Source organism: Oryctolagus cuniculus, chromosome 2, assembly GCF_964237555.1.
Source record: "Oryctolagus cuniculus chromosome 2, mOryCun1.1, whole genome shotgun sequence".
Taxonomy (NCBI): Eukaryota; Metazoa; Chordata; class Mammalia; order Lagomorpha; family Leporidae; genus Oryctolagus; species Oryctolagus cuniculus.
The window spans coordinates 1,306,119-1,323,197 of record NC_091433.1 but is presented as its reverse complement, the minus strand read 5'-3'; the positions used below and the strand labels follow the sequence as shown (position 1 = coordinate 1,323,197).

General features: G+C 55.0%; 1 protein-coding gene and 1 long non-coding RNA gene across 3 annotated transcripts in view; one reads left to right on the top strand and one right to left on the bottom strand.

Moving 5' to 3' along the window:
- FAM193A (family with sequence similarity 193 member A) overlaps positions 1 to 10,513 on the bottom strand; it is a 154,982-nt gene extending 144,469 nt beyond the window's left edge. For both annotated transcript variants that reach the window (XM_070067973.1, XM_051836727.2), the window contains exon 1: positions 10,025 to 10,513. In XM_070067973.1, coding sequence (XP_069924074.1) covers positions 10,025 to 10,285 — 261 coding nt within the window. In that variant the 5' untranslated portion in view covers positions 10,286 to 10,513. The remainder of the gene's footprint in view (positions 1 to 10,024) is intronic.
- Positions 10,514 to 10,603: 90 nt separating this feature from the next.
- Positions 10,604 to 15,899, top strand: LOC138848423 (uncharacterized). Its single transcript, XR_011386169.1, has 2 exons — positions 10,604 to 11,238; positions 13,022 to 15,899. It is a non-coding gene; the product is annotated as an uncharacterized lncRNA (long non-coding RNA).
- The last annotated feature ends 1,180 nt before the right edge of the window (positions 15,900 to 17,079 follow it).

The window sequence follows — 17,079 nt, the reverse complement described above, 5'->3', positions numbered from 1 at the left end:
TATGGGCGCTGGTTCGAGACTGGCTGCTCCACTTCCAATCCAGGTCTCTGCTATGGCCTGGGAAGGCAGTGGATGATGGCCCAAGTGCTTGGGCCCCTGCACCCAAGTGGGAGACCCGGGAGAAGCTCCTGGCTCCTGGCTTCGGATTGGTGCAGCTCCGGCCGTTGCGGCCAACTGAGGAGTGAACCAGCAGATAGAAGACCTCTCTCTCTCTGCCTCTCCTCTCTCTGTGTGACTGACTTTCAAATAAAAATAAATAAATAAATAAATCTTAAAAAAAAAAAAAAAAAAAAAAAAGAAGTGGAGCAGCCAGGACTCAAACTGGCACCCATATGGGATGCCAGCTTTACCCACTGCTCCACAGTGCCGGCCCCAAAAGTCACATAATCTTATCAAATTGATTCAAAAAGCATTTGTCAAAAGTCAACATTCATTAATAAAAACTCTCAGCAAACCAGACCTGGTAATGGGCCTCTACATGAAAATCTGCGCAGACATCATACCCAATGAGACAATCACGTCCCACTCAAACCAGTGCTGCCTGGCACTGCGCTCAAAGTCCTGGACGGTGCACTAGGACAAGAAAAGAAAAGGCATACAGAACAAAAGCTAGAGGAGAACTACTCCTGCTCACTGACAACATGTTTGTTTATAGAGGGAAACACCAATGAATCCACAAAATATGCCTGGACCGCATGATTTCAGCAAGAGTGAAGAGCAGAAGATGCACACACAAAAGATATACTTCTATATGTGGTAATGACAAACGGAACACAGAAGTTTGTTTTTTTAAGGATTTATTATTTATCCAAAAGGCAGCATTACAAGGAGAGACAGGGAGAGGTGGGGGGCAGGAGAGAAGGAGGGGTAGAGGGAGGTAGGGAGGGAGAGGAGGAGGGGAAGGGGAAGGGGAAGAGGGAGAGAGATCTTCCATCCACTGGGTCACTCCCCAAATGGCCACAACAGCCAGAGATGGGCCAGACCAAAGCCAGGAGCTTCTTCTGGGTCTCCCATGGGGTGCAGGGCCCAAGCACTTGGGCCATCCTCCACTGCACTCCCGGGTTACAGCAGAGAGCTGGACTGGAAGAGGGGCAACCGGGACAGAATCCGGCCCCCTGACCGGGACTAGAACCCGGTGTGCTGGCGCCACAGGCAGAGGATTAGCCTATTGAGCCACGGCGCAGGCCATAACTGCCTTTCAAATAAATAAATCTTTAATTAAAAAAAAAAACATTAGAACTATTTGTAGATATAAGGCAAGCTGATTCTAAAGTTGGAGGAATCACTATACTCAATTTTAAGACTTAACAGTTACCAATTCTGTCCTGACTGTTCCACTTCTGACCCAGCTCCCTACTAAGATGCCTGGGAAAGCAGAAGATGGCCCAAGTCTCTGCGCCCCTGCCACCCATGTGGGAGATCTGGATGGAGTTCCAGGCTCCTACCGTGGCCATTTGGGGAATAGACCAGCGGATGTAAGATATCTCTAATTCTGCCTTTCCGAAAAAAAAAAAAAAAAAAAGTAGTCAACATAGTCCAGAATAAGGCAAATAAGGCCAACTGATTTTTATAAAGGTAAAAGTCAATCCAATAGGGAAAAGATACTCTTCCAACAAACGGTGAACAATCTCACTTCTGCATGTCAAATAAAGAGGCCTTACCTAAACCTCATACCTTCCATAAAGTTAATTCAAAAATAATCATAAATCTAATTTTAACACTGAGATTTTTAGAAGAAAACAGGAGGAAAAATTCATAACCTGGAGCTAAAACAAAGAGTTCTGACTCACAACCAAAAGCATGATATAGAGAGAAAAGAAAAAAAAAGTTTACAAAACAAAAAAGATAAACTACAAATTTGAAGAAAATGTTTGCAGATTACATATCCAACAAAGGATTTGTATTCAGAATTATAAAGAATTCTCTAAACCAGAAAGTATGAAAATAGGGGCCAGACCCATGGCTCACTTGGTTAATCCTCCGCCTGCAGCGCCAGCATCCCATACGGGCGCCGGGTCCTAGTCCCCAGTCCAGCTCTCTGCTGTGGCCTGGGAGGGCAGTGGAGGACGGCCCGGATGCTTGGGCCCTGCACCCACATGGGAGACCAGGAGGAAACACCTGGCTCCTGGCTTCAGATCAGCATAGCTCTGGCTGTAGCGGCCATTTGGGGGGTGAACCAACAGAAGCAAGATCTTTTTCTCTCTAACTCTGTCAAAAAAAATATGAAAACAAACAACCCAATTAAAAATAGGCTGTCTTGGAGACAGATACTTGGTTAAGACACTGGTTAAGACACTGCTTGTAGGGGCTGGCGCTATAGTGCACCAGATTAAAACCTTAGCCTGCAGTGTCAGCATCCCACATGGGTGCCAGCTTGAGTCCTGGGTGCTCCAATTCCAACCCAGCTCCTTGCTGTGGCCTGGGAAAGCAGTGGAAGATGGCCCAAGTGCTTGGCTCCCTGCACCCGCCTGGGAGACCCAGAAGAAGCTCCTCGCTTTGGATTAGCCCAACTACAGCTGTTGAGGCCATTTGAGGATTGAACCAGCAGCTGGAATACCTCTGTCTCTAACTCTTTCAAATAAATAAATCTTAAAAAAAAAAAAAAAAGAAAGAAAGAAAGGAGAGACACTGCTTGGGACCACCCACACCCCATATCAAAGTGCCTGGGTTTGAGAGTTCCAGTTCTTTTTCCAATTCCTGGGAGAATGTGCACCCTGAGAGGCAGCAGGGGAGGGCTCAAGTACTTGGGTCCCCATGACCCCAAGTGAGAGACCCAGAGGGAGTCCCAGGCTCCTGGATTTGGCCTGGCCCAGCCCCACCTGAAATGGGCATTTGGGGGAATGAACCAGGGGACAGAAGATCTCTGTCTCTGTCTTAGGCCTTACAAGTAAAATCAAAAGAAATATATAAAAGTTTAAAAACATGCAGTCTTGTATAAACACTTCTCCCAAGAGGATACAGGCAGGATAAACAAAGACATGCAAGTGTTCACTCTCATTTAGTCAGCATGGAAATGTAGATTAAAACCATGACACCACTACATACCTCTTTATTTTTTTTAAAAGATTTATTTATTTATTTGAAAGTCAGAGTTACGCAGAGAGAGGAGAGGTTAGAGAGAAAGGTCTTCCATCCGATGGTTCACTCCCCAATTGGCCACAACGGCCAAAGCTGTGCCCATCCAAAGCCAGGAGCCAGGAGCTTCTTCCCTTACAAACCTCTTTATTATTAAAACATTAAAGACTATCCACACGCTAGCAAGAATGCATAACCAACAGGAACTCTCACACCTTGCTGGTGGGTAAGCAAAATGCAACATTTACTCTGGGAACAGGTTGGTGGCTTCTCAAAGTTGCCATACAACTCAGCTCCTACTCCTTGGTATTTACCCTAGAGAAATGAAAATTTACTTTCATACTAAACCTCTATATAAAAGTTAATAGTGACTATTTCTAGTCAACAAACTCTGGAAATAACCACCAACATCCACCAAGTTAAGAACAGATAAACTGTAGGCCCACGCCGCGGCTCACTTGGCTAATCCTCCGCCTGCGATACCGGCACCCCAGGTTCTAGTCCCAGTTGCTCCTCTTCCAGTCCAGCTCTCTGCTGTGGCCCAGGAGGGCAGTGGAAGATGGCCCAAGTGCTTGGGCCCTGCACCCCCATGGGAAACCAGGAGGAAGCACCTGGCTCCTGGCTTCTGATCAGCGCAGCGCGCTGGCTGTAGTGGCCATTTGGGGGGTGAACCAACGGAAGGAAGACCTTTCTCTCTGTCTCCCTCTCACTCTAATTCTGCCTGTCAAAAAAAAAAAAGAATAAACTGTGATACATCCATACCATCAAATACTACACAGAAGTAAAAAGGAACAGAAAAGAGGAAAGAAAAAAACGAAGGCAACAAACCTCTGGTAGCATGCAACAACCTGAATGACTCTGACTGCGCTGAGAGAAAAGAACCAGCCTCAAAAGGCGACACACTGTGTGACTCCATTCACGGGACTTCTCCAAAAGAGAGTGACCGCTAAGTGAGAGCAGTGACTGCCGGAGCGCTGCAGTTAGGGAGAGCGTGGCTGCACAGGGACAACACAGGGCAACTTCCACGGGCAAAATGCTCCGTACCCCAACTGTGGCAGTGGCTACCGAAACGCACGCGTGTTAAAATGCAGACAGATGCGAGCTGAAGAAGCAATTTTCCTTAAGTGCATGCTAATTTCTAAAAACTAAGGTACAACAGAAGCACTCAGAAACCTGTCTAACACAGTCCGCCAAAGTCAGGTCACACGTGTACCCAGCAACTCCACTCCCAGGCATGCCCAAGTGAGTCCTCTGTCCACAAAACCCAGCCAGGGAAACACCGTCCACTTGACACACGTCAGTCACAAAACAGACTAAATCGCTATCAATATTAGAATGGGTAAGTTAGTTAAGGAATAGTCACACAATGGAACACTTTTACATTCCATGCAGCGATCAAGACACCACCGCCACGCCCGCACCCCACACTCCCAGTGCTGAGCTCAGTCTCTGCTGTTTCTGCCGCCAGCTTCCTGCTACTGCACCCTGGGAGGAAGCCATGACAGGGTAAGTACTTGGGTCCCTGCCGCCCACACAGGAAACTTGGGGTGAGTTCCAAGCTCCTGGATTTGGTCTGGCCCCGCCTTGGCTATTGTAGGCATTTGGAGAGGGAACCAGAAGATGGAAGATAGTGCTCTCAACTCTCGCTCTCTGTCACTCTCTCTACCTTTTAAATAAACTATGTATTTCTTTAATACAGGATAGGGCGTCTGGCACAGCAGGTAAGCTACCTCTCAGGACACCCACATCTTCTATCCAAGGACCTGGGTTCCGGTCCTGATTCTGCTCCCAATTCCAGCTTCCTGCTAATGAACAGGAAGCAGAAAGATACTCTCAAGTGGTTAGGTCTCTGCTCTGCTGTCCTCCTTGAGAACACGGAATTGTGTCCCCAGCTCTTGGTTTCAGCCTGGCCCAACTCTGGCTGCTTGCAGACATTCAGCGGGCACACCACAAGATAGGGCAGACGGGAGAGCTCTCACTGTGTGTGTGTGTGTGTGTGTACACACCTGTCTCTTTCAGATAAATCAAAGTTTAAAATGCAGATGCACTTCAGATACAATGCTGAGCCAAAGAGCTCTAGTAGAAAAAGTTCTTTAACGAAATTCAACAACAAGTAAAACACCTCTAAAGGATACAGCTCAGAACAGTAGTGGAAACGAACAGGAAAGGGAACAGGGGAGCTCTGGACTGCTGGGGAGGGTCTCTGCACCCAGGCTCCACACCTTGACGGCTGTACACATGCATACAGACAGACTCACAGCCGGGGGAGCTCTGGACTGCTGGGGAGGGTCTCCACACCCAGGCTCCACATCTTGACGGCTGTACATGCAGATGAGGGGGCGCGTTCTGCGGCTGCGCGGTCATCATTTGAACTGTCTTAAGTCGCCCCATCGACCTTAGAGCACCTGAAGCTCTGGATTTGATTCAAGCTGCTTTCTCAGGTCGCTCAAGCAGATGTGAGCCAGAGGTCTAAGTGACTCCACTCCATCACGGTGGCGCTTTCTCCACGCAGGGAAGGCCTGTCCAGAGACCCACGCTCCATCACACCATCTCACCACAGGAAACCTCGTCCACACATTACGCAGATCTCCTGCCTGCTCCTCTTCAGCCACAAGCAATACGGATCGTTCCTCTCACTTTCAAATGGTAATAAGACTTTAAAAAGTACCTTGACCCTATCCCAAATGGCACCCTTTAACAACTCTAACAGCCATCACAAAAACAGCCCTAAATCCCCATCCCAACCCTCCACGAGTGTAAATCACTTGTAATTTGATATTCCAGTCAGGGATAAAGGCCAGTTTCCAAAACAGAGGAATTATGAGATTTGTAAGTAATATGTATATTACTTAATTTGACACACTTATTCACAAAACAGAATTCTGATGGTGCCAATTATTTTTATGTGCACACAATACTTACAATGCTTAACTGTCAAAATGTTAAAAAGCCAAATCAGTTAAAGTTCAAAATGGGAAAATGTTACTAATATCAGTTGGTGAAAGCAACGGTCACTGCAGGGAAGTTTTAAGGCTTGAAGCATAAGCAAGAAGGAAAACACAGGCATCAGGATGTCCGTCAAATGTATACCCTACGGCTGCAGCTGTGGTGCACCGGGCTAAAGCCTCCGCCTGTGGCGCCAGCATCCACGTGAGGGCCGGGTCAAGTCCCGGCTGCTCCACTTCCGATCCAGCTCTCTGCTGTGGCCTGGGAAAGCAGTGGAAGATGGCCCACGTGCTTGGGCCCCTACACCCACGTGGGAGACACAGAAGAAGCTCCTGGCTCCTGGCTTCAGATCGGTGCAGCTCCAGCCATTGCAGTAATCTGGGGAGCGAACCAGCAGATGGAGACCTCTCTGTCTCTCCCTCTCTGTAATTCCACCTCTCAAAATAAATAAATATTTTTTTAAAAATGTATACCTATCAGACTTTCCTAAGCAAAAACATATACATACCCACAGATATTTTACAAAAACAGGTCTATTCTACAAACACTATTTCTAAGATTTTAATTTAACACAAACAGTATGAAAACTATGCTAAAAATAGAACCCCCAGGGCCAGTGCTGTGATGTAGCGGGTAAAGCTGCTACCTTCAGTGCCAGCATCCCATATAGGCGCCAGTTCAAGTCCCAGCTGCCCCTCTTCTGATCCAGCTCTCTGCTGTGGCCTGGGAAAGCAGTAGAGGATGGCCCAAGTCCTTGGGCTCCTGCACCTGCATGGGAGACCCGGAAGAAGCTCCTGGCTTCAGATTGGTGCAGCTCCAGCTGATGCAGCCATCTGGGGAGTGAACCAGTGGATGGAGGACTATCTCTGCCTCTCTGTAACTCTGCCTTTCAAATAAAATAGGAAGGGAGGGAGGGAGGGATGGGAGGGGAGGGGAGGGGAGGAAGCTAACCGAGGTAGTAAGTGCAAGGCTGACACGCTGACCAAGAGACAAGGCCTATCAAATCTGTTTCCCCAAGCACTGTGTACCAGTCCTGCTTTGGGCCAAAGACCCTATAAGCTCAATTTTGTTTTCCTACTTCTTCAGGAGCTGTCACTTCTTTGCAGAAACACCCTCTTGGGCCCAGGAGCCACCTGGATGAGGGGCAGGATCTGGCCCGACAGCAGTGAGGCTGGGACCCACAGTCCTCACACTGTGACTTCCCTTAGCCACCTTCTGGCTGGCTGAGCCCCATGGATTAGAGGATGCTCCTCACAACACCAAGAGCCTCTCCGGGAAACACAGGGCCAGGCTCACTTATGGTTAACTGTTGACTTTACTTACTTTAAAAATATTTTTTTATTACTTGAAAGGGTTACAGAGGGGGCCGGCACCGTGGCGTAGCGGCTAAAGCCGCCGCATGCGGTGCCAGCATCCCATGTGGACGCTGGTTCCAGTCTCGACTGCTCCACTTCTGATCCAGCTCTCTGCTGTGGCCTGGGAAAGCAGTAGAAGATGGCCCAAGTCCTTGGGCCCCTGCACCTGCGTGGGAGACCTGGAAGAAGCTCCTGGCTCCTGGCTCCTGGCTCCTGGCTCCTGGCTCTGGATCGGCGAGCCATCTGGGGAGTGAACTAGCAGATGGAAGACCTCTCTCTCTCTCTCTCTCTGCCTTTCCTTCTCTCTCTGTGTAACTCTTTCAAATAAATAAATAAATCTTTAAAAGAAAAAAAAAAAAGAAAGAAAGAAAGGGTTACAGAAGCAGGAAGACAGAGGAAGAAATTTTCCAGCCACTGGTTCACTCTCCAGATGGCCACACAGGCCAGATGGCTGGGCCAGGCCAAAGCCGGGAGCTTCCCCCAGGTATCCCACATTGATGGTGGCAGGGCCCACGCACTGGGCCGACCTCAGCTGCTTTCCCAGGCCACAGCAGGGAGCTGACCCGAAGTGGAGCAGGTGACCCCTGTTGACTTGATTTCAGACAGCTGTCTGACACCACACACTGTACCCACAAGAGCTCACTGGCCGTGGGGAACACGACAAAGGCTTCAGACTTACACTAGCTCTTCTGAGGTCAGTGCCAAGAACGTTTTCTCGGGGTGAGGGGTGCACTGTGGTGCAGTGAGCCAAGCAGCTGCCGGCAACGCGGCCATCCCGTGTCAGGGCACGGGTTCAACCGGCAATGCGGCCATCCCGTGTCAGGGCACGGGTTCAACCGGCAATGCGGCCATCCCGTGTCAGGGCACGGGTTCAACCGGCAACGCTGCCATCCCGTGTCAGGGCACTGGTTCAAGTCCCGGCTGCTCTGCTTCTGACACAGCTCCCTGCTAATGCGCCTGGGAAAGCAGCAGAGGGTGGCCGGCGTTCTTGGGCCCCTGCACCCACGTAGGTGACCCATATGGACCAGCGTCCCCTGTTGTGGTCATTTGTGGAGTGAACCAGTGGACAGAAGATTCTCTCTCTCCCCTTCAAATTAAAAAAAAAAGGTTTTAGTATCATAGAGTACCTTTCACGCACAATTATTAAAGCACTTGTGCAAAAATTTAAAAACTGAAGTACAACTTTAAAAGTACAAGTGAATGTTTCCCAAGATGCGTGTAAAACTCAGCAGTATGTAGTGAATAATCTGTGAACAGTACTAGTTAATGAAACTGAAGGCAAGAGACAAGGCCAAAGAGTCCATGTGTAATTGTGTAAAACTTCAAGAGTGTGTGTGTGTGTGTGTGTGTGTTCTGGCTCTTAATGCATTTTATTTGCTACCGTGGGTCATGGTCAAAAACACTGATGGCATAATAGTTTAATGAGACAGTCCTGCAAAAACAATACTACACATACAATTATCTGGGTTTAGGTGTGATTACTACAATAACTTAACGTAGACTGTTTTAGCAAAATATTACAAAGCAAATGGGAACTATACCCTGGAATGGAGGGAGAGGCTGACGACTGCGTTGTGTCACCAGCTCTTCTATTTCTATTGCTATTGAATCGACAGAAATGGGTGCATCTTACACTCAGCTGCAGAACACTGTCACCATCACACAGGTAAACCTCCCGGCAACGGCAAACAACCCCTCAAAAAGGCCCTGTCCAAAGGCCTCTTCACCCCGCAGGGCGCCTCCCAGGATCCACAGCTGCGCACGGCGAACAGCACTCCAAGTAACTCCAGCTCCCGCGCACACGCTGAGGCACACGCCTCGTCCCTCTCTGCTCCCGCCCAGCACCTGCAACCCTGCAAAAACCCGTCCGCCTCACGAAGTGGCACTGAGCCGCTCAACGGGAAATGCCTTCAAAACAGCACGACTTAACAGCGCTAACCACGCCGTAGGAACTCACACAACTTTTGGGGAAAAAAAGAAAAGCCATTATCTTTCAGGAGCCAATCGAATTCCTGGGAATGCCCAAGCCGGCTGCAGACCCGCGCACGCGAGCATCGCCTCCGGCCCCCACCCAGCACCGGCCGATGCCTGGTGCACAGCGCGGGGAGCCCCCGGGTCCCGCAGCAAACGCGGGCCTGACGACCACCCCGGCCGGCTGTCAGGGGGCTCCGCAGGGGCGACACTTCCCGCGGCCGTGCAGCGCTGCCCAGCGCCCGGATCGCGCCCACCGCGGAGCTGCACAGTCATCCCGGCGGCGAGCTCCGCGGGGAACGAGACGCTGACCGGACGCCCGAGTCCACGCGGGGCGGACCCCGCGCGCGGCCGCAGCCGCACCCGCGCCCGGGAGGCGGCCCCAGCCTCCCCGGGGGAGCGCAGCAGAGGGGCCAGGTGCCGCCCTCGCTCGCGCCGATCGCCACGGCGAGCTGTCAGCCGGCGCAGCCCACCCGCCGCCCCCGCCGGGACCCCCGAGGCGCAGCCGCAGCCGCCTCGCGGCGCGGCCGCCGCCCGGCCCGTTATCCGCACGGCCGCAGCCCCCGCGCCCCGGAGCCCCGGAGCCCCGGCCGGCGCGGAGGCCGCCCCGGCGGCTCGCGAGGGGGCGGCGGCCGCCGCTCCCGCCGGCCGGACCCCCGCCCGCCGCCGCCGCTTACCTCGAAGTAGCCCCCGGGGGCAGCGCCGCCCGCGCCCGCGCCGAGGGGCCCGTTGGCCGCCGTGGCCGCGCCGCCCAGCAGGCCCGCCGCGCCTCCCGGAGCCGCCAGGCCCGGGGCCTGGGAGCCGCGCAGCGCCGCCGCCGGGCCGGCCTTGCCGCCGCTCGCGCCGCCGTGGCCGCCGCCCGCGCCGCCGCCGCCGCCGCCGCCGCCCCGCTTGTTCTTCCGGCGCTTGGCCCCGCGCTTGGCGTCGGCCGGGCTCATGGCGGGCGGGGAGAGGGGCGCGGAGCGGCGCGGGGGCTGCGGGCGGCGGCGGAGGGCGGGGAAGGCGGGGAGGCTGAGGCGGCGGCGGCGGCGGCGGCGGGCGCTCGGCCGGCCGAGGGCGGGGGCGCGGCGCGGGTCGCCTCCCGGGCGGAGAGGGCTGGGGCGGGGTGAGCTGCGGGAGGCCTCTGGGCGGCAGGAACGGCGAGTCCACCGGGCCCGGCGCCGCCGCTGACCAGAGTTAGAGTCCAATATGGCGGACACAAGGGGAAAGGGATCCCAGTTTACGTCGGGGGAGGGGGAAGGAGCGGCGGGGGGGAGGGGTGTGGGCTCCCCCCCCCGCCGCCTTACTCCGCCCTCCCGGGCGCTGCTTCGCCCCTAGGCTCGCCCCCTCCTCCCGCCGTTAACGTGCGCCCGGCGCGCGACGCACGCCGGGAGTTGGAGTCCGCGCCGCCCGAGCTGCCGCCGGGGCGCCCGGCGCGGGGACCACGACTCCCGTCGGGCTGTGCGCGGCCGAGGGCCCAGGCGCAGGGCGGGCGGGGGGCGGGGCCGCGGCGGTGACGTCACCGCCGCGCTCGCCGCCGCTGTCCCCGCCCACGCCGTGCGGCCTTGTGGGAGTTGTGGTTGAGCGCGGGGCCGGGCGGGCCGAAGGCCGCGAGCGAGTGCGAGCTGCGGGCTGGGAGCGAGGACCTCGGCTCTGTGTGACAGGCGCTGGCGCCCTCGCGCCGTCCGCGCTCGGCTCCCGCCTCCGTCCAGGGGCCTCAGCCCGGCCCCGGCCGCCAAGATGGTCCGATGACCGTGGTCCGGCTCTGTGTCGAATCCGGTTCCACCTGCAAGTCGTGTGACCTTGGGTCAGCCGCCTCAGCCCTCCGGGTCGGGGGACGACGGGCCGGGGTCTGCCCGGGATGACGAGAGGCGCAGTGCGCCGACGCCTGGCTGCCCGCTCGGAGGAGCCGGTGGGTTGGCCCGTGGCTCAGGACCGGTCCGTTCTCGGGACCCTAGGCCCAAGGGCACTCGGTTAAGCCTCCTGCCTGTGACCCTGCGGGGTCTCAGGCCCGCCGGACCGCAGATGGGCGGCCCGGAGTTCTGGGCCCCGCCCGTGCCCTCCCTCCTGGGCGCCGAGCTGGTCTCCAGCATGCCCAGGTTCTGCCCCGAGACCCGGGCCTGCGCTCCTGAGGGCCCACTTGCCACGCGGAGACACGGAAGACCAGTTCTCCCCTTTCGGGCCCCGTGGGTCGTGGCATTGAGATGGGCGGGCAGCCACCTGCATGTTCACCTGCCCCAGCTAAAGCCACAGCTCTCCAGCCCTCAGCCGCAACCCCAGTGCGGGAGTGGAGGCAAGTCCGCCCTGGGCCTGGCGCCCCGAGACCCCCGCTCCGCGCTGGGTCGTGGATGGCCCTGCCGCCCTGGGCACTCCCCGTGGTGGGTCCCGAGCTGCCCTGCTGCCTTCGGCCACCCCCGGGCTTTCCCTTGTCACACACACACTGGCCTGGGCTTGGAATTTCATGGGTGTCACTAGTCCCCCCACAACGAGGAAACATCTCGGGGCGCAGCGGGGAGCTTGAGTGCATTACCTGAGTCCCCGCTCTGCGCAGCGAGGAACTGGGCAGGCGGCAGCCTAGTGTTGTCTGCTGAATGAGGGACACGGCAGGGACCGACTGTCAGCCGCTCCACACCACTGTATTACCATTACATTGTATTCCCACTGTGACCCACACAAGCACAGCCCTGTCTTGTAACTGGGTTCACAGACGCTAAGGAATTCGCCCAAAACCTCCCCGATAGTAGCAGGGCTGGTTCCCGCGCAGGCATCATCAGCACCAGGGGACAGACAGCCGATGGGAGCTACTCCCGGGGGCTGCAGCCCGGGGGTGGGGGCCCGTTAGAGCAATGCAGGGCTTGGGTGCAGGCAGGGCTCAGCATGTCCCGGGCAGCCTCGGAGCAACCGTGGGCGCTGGCATCTGGCCCATTCCACGAGAACGCTGGGTCGATCCCGGCTCCAGCTCCAGACTGTTTCCTCGTGCAGACCTGGGGAGGCAGCAGGAGTCCTCCATGCAGCCCTGGCCCAGCCCCACCATGCAGGCATTGGGGGGCCGAATCAGCAGACGGCTTTGCTCTCTGCCCCTCCCCACTGCCCTCACTGTTTCTCTCTCTTCCTGTAGCTCCGTCTCAATGAAATGACAAAACTTGGCTTACAAAGCCACTGTGGCTAGAGCAAGTGAAAATGGGGGAACCTGCGAGCTGCGAGGGGTTGAGCGTCCTGATCAGCTGTGTGTTTTTGAAAGCACTCTGTGGCGTGGAGGCCAGGAAACCGGTGACGGCCCGGCAGGACGCATGCAGGGTGCTCCCGGCGGCCGGAGCCAAGGCACTGAGCAGTGTTCTCGGCCGTTCCTCGCGGGCTTCCCTGCTGTGGTCCGAGGGATTGTGTGCCCCAGGATTCCCACGCTGACACGGGGCGGGGCCTGTGGACACCGAGGAGCCCACCTGGGCAGACCCCCCTCATGACAGGACGGCCGGGGCGAAAGTTCCTGTCTCCTCCACACAGGCCCTCGCCAGACACCCAGGCTGCCTTGGGCCTGGACCCCCTTGGTTTCTGTTATTTGTGGGCTACTCAGTTTGTGCTGCTTTGTTATACCAGCCCAAATGGACCCAGGCACTCACTAAGGAAAAATTAATAAGAAATGAAGAAAAATGTTGGATAGTAGGTAAGGAGTAGAATTTTATTTTTTTTTCTTGTAGGGCTAAGCTTTGGAGAGCACCAAAACACAGCTAACTGATTCTCCCCTAAGAATCAGTGTTCACCCCTCGAGGGTGCACTCAAGGCCCCCATCTTTGTTAGAAGGGATTGGCTCATGCAAGCAGGGAGGCTGGCAGGTGCCCAGACCTGCAGTGAGCACGCTGGAGACGCGGGACAGCCGACGATGCAGGCCCAGTCTGCGTGCCAACGGCGTGACACCCAGCAAGAGCCCAGGGTTCCAGCGGGGTCTGAAGGCAAGATCCAACCGTGTCCAGCGGGAGTTCCCTCCTCGGCGCTGCTGTCCTACGCTGGCTCGATGCCCCGGGAGTGCCCTCTGCTTCCCAGGCCACCAATTGTGCTTGTTCACCTTATCCAGAAACGGCCTCCCAGGCAGGCCCAGAACAACGCTGGACCCAATGCCTGGGGACGCTGTGGCCCAGACGACGAGGCGAGATGACGTCCACCGTGAACCTTCAGGAGGGAGCGCGCAGGACAGGAGGGCTGGAGGGGGCTGGTGGATCCTGAGGATTAAGAGAGCTTGCCTGAGGAGAGCACGCGCAGTCACGTGTGCGCTGCGACCTGGACAGGACTGCAGCATGGGGTGGCCACACGGAGCACCGCTGTGGTCCCAGGAGGCGCCTGCAACGCGTGGGCAGGAAAAGTCACAGATGTTCACTGTTTCGTAAAGAGTCTGATTGCTTTCATGTGCATTACATGTCCCAAGATGTGAATGTGTTCTAGTAACGTAAGATTGATGTCGTTTATTTGAAAGGCAGATAAAGCGACACGGAGATCTCCCATTTGCTGGTCTCCTCCCCAGACACCCACAACAGTGGGGCTGAGCCAGTCCAAAGCCAGGAGCTGGGAATTTTTAAATCTAAGTCTCCCACATGAGTGGCAGGGACTACTTGAGCCATCAACTGCTGCTTCCCAGGGTGCACATTAGTGAGAGCTAGAAGGGAGAGCAGAGGGGCCGGCGCTATGGTGCAGTGGACTGAGGCTCTGCCTGAGGCGCTGGCATCCCATACGGGCACCAGTTCAAGTCCCAGCTGCTCCTCTTCAGACCCGGCTCTCTGCTGTGGCCTGGGAAAGCAGTAGAAGACAGCCCAAGTGCTTGGGCCCCTGCACCCACATAGGAGGCCCAGAGGAAGCTCCTGGCTTCGGATGAGCACAGCTCTGGCCATTGTGGCCATTTTGGGAATGAACCAGCGGATGGAAGACCTTTTTTTTTTTTTCCTCTCTCTCTCTCTCTTCTCTGTCTGTAACTCTACCTCTCAAATAGATAAAATCTTAAAAAAAAAAAAAAATGAGAGCCAGGACTTGAACCCAGACACTCTGACGTGGATATGGGCATTCCAAACCAGGTTTTAACCACTATACTGTAAGAAATTTCCATGAAGAAAGCTAAGTAAGTTAATTGTCTCACAATGCATAGCCAGTGTGTGTTACATAATAAAGAATCATTTCCTGGAACACTTTGCTTTTCTAATTTCTAGCTCTATTAAGCCTGCAGGAAAACCAGTTAGACACTCCTGCCCAGGGCACATCCTGGCCTTAAGAAAAACCATGGCCACTGAGCTTCTCCCCGTGGGCAGAGCACACAGAATTCTCTGCGGAAACCACAACACGCAAGAGAGGATGTGAACAAATCGGTATCTTGGGATCCCAAAGAATCAGGCAGTCTTTGATGCTTCCCCCCATTTTTTTTTTTTTTTTGACAGGCAGAGTGGACAGTAAGAGAGAGAGAGACAGAGAAAAAGGTCTTCCTTTTCCGTTGGTTCACCCCCCAGTGGCTGCCGTGGCTGGCACACTGGCTGGCGCACCACGCTGATCCGAAGCCAGGAGCCAGGTGCTTCTCCTGGTCTCCCATGGGTGCAGGGCCCAAGCACTTGGACCATCCTCCACTGCACTCCCTGGCCACAGCAGAGAGCTGGCCTGGAAGAGGGGCAACCAGGACAGAATCGAGCGTCCCAACCAGGACTAGAGCCCGGGGTGCCGGCGCCGCAGGCGGAAGATTAGCCTGTTGAGCCACGGCACCGGCCTCTTCCCCCCATTTTTTAAAGAGATTTATTTGTACTTGAGAGTGAGAGTTACAGGGTTGGGGGAGGCACAGCGAGAGACAGCTTCCATCTGCTGGTTCACTTCCCACACGGCTGCAATGGCCAGAGCTGGGCTGATCTGAAGCCAGGAGCCAGGAGCCAGGAGCTTCTTCCAGGTCTCCCATGCGGGTGCAGAGGCCCAAGCACTTAGGCCATCTTCTACTGCTTTCCCAGGTGCATTAGCAGGGAGCTGAATCAGAAGTGGAGCAGCAGGGACTTGAACCAGCCCCCATATGGGATGCTGGCACTGCAGTTGCGGCTTAACCCATAGCACCGACCCCACTTCCTCCAAATTGAGGCTTGAAACGCAGTGAGTTATGTTTTTGTGAGGCTTCAAAGCTTTTCAACATTGCTTGTAAACAGGAATCAACAGTCAGGAATTAGCAATTATTTCAGAATAATCTGTCTGGAACAGGTGTTATGGTGCAGTAGGTTAAACAACAGCTTAAGATGCCTGAATCCATATCTGAATGCCAGTTCCAGTCCTAGTCCACTTGGAGGCGACTCCACTTCTGATCCAGCTCCCTCTGATGCTTCTGGGAGGCAGCAGGTGATGGCCCAAATGCTTGAGTTTCTGCCACTCACATGGGGGACTTGGATGGGGTTTTGGCTCCTGGCTCTGACCTGGACCAGTCCTGATGTTGTGGGCATTTCGGGGAGTGACCCAGGGGATGAAATATCTCTCTCTCTCTCTCTCTCTCTCTCTCTCTCTCTCTCTCCCCCTGCCGTCTCTCTGTGTCACTCTGTCTTTCAAAATAAAAATAAATACTTGGAAAACCTGCTAATAGCCTGAAATACATATAAGAAAACAGTCTTGGCCAGTGCCATGGCTCACTAGGCTAATCCTCCGCCTGCGGCGCCAGCACCCCGGGTTCTAGTCCTGGTTGGGGCACCGGATTCTGTCTCCGTTGCTCCTCTTCCAGGCCAGCTTTCTGCTGTGGCCCAGGAGGGCAGTGGAGGATGGCCCAAGTCCTTGGGCCCTGCACCCCATGGGAGACCAGGAGAAGCACCTGGCTCCTGGCTTCGGATCAGCGCAGTGCGCCTGCTGCAGAACGCCGGCTGCAGCGGCCATTGGGGGGTGAACCAACGGCAAAGGAAGACCTTTCTCTCTCTCTCTCACTGTCCTCTCTGGCTGTCAAAAAAATTAATTAATTAATTAAAAAAAAAAGAAAGGAATCTTACAGATTTAATCCCACAATTCCAATAACTTTGTAGTAGGATGGGGGGGGGGGGGTGGAAGGGAAATAGAATATGGAAAGAAAACAATTTTCCAGACAGGAAGGACGGAAGAGTCCAGACTGCAAGGAGCTTCCAAAGACAACCAATTGTAGAAAACCAGAGATAACCGGGGTCGGCGCCGTGGCACAGGGGGCGAGCCACTGCCTGCAATGCTGGCACCCACGGTGGTCGTGCTAGTCCCGGCTGCTCCACTTCCCATGCAGCTCCCAGCTAACACCTGGGAGAACAGCAGAGGACGGAGAACGGCCCAGGACCTTGGGCCCTGCACCCACGTGGCAGACGCTGATGGAGTCCAGGCTCCTCCGGAGAGTGAACCAGTGGATGGAAACTCTTCTCTGTCTCCCCCTCCCTCCCTCTCTCTCTGTAGCTCTGCCATTCAAGTAAATTAATTAAAATCTTTTTTAAAGAAAAACTTGCAGAAGAAAACCAGAGATAAGCAGAACAGCCTGAAGCACTGAGGGAGGAAACGCAGGAATGAGAGGCTCCCATCCATGGAGCTGCGGAGGCGGGCGGTGCACTTCCGGCCCGGGGACTGGGCCAGCAGAGGGTTCCTGGGTCGTCCGGGTGTTCTAGTTCGAGGCTTTGTGTAACCTCCATCCTGCTTTCCAAAACGGCTGCGCTCATGTACAAACGCTCCCACCAACGACATTCAGGGGTCCTCCCCGAGGGTGGGGGACCTTTGTTCTGCCGAGGGACACCGGATATTTGTAGCATCATTCACA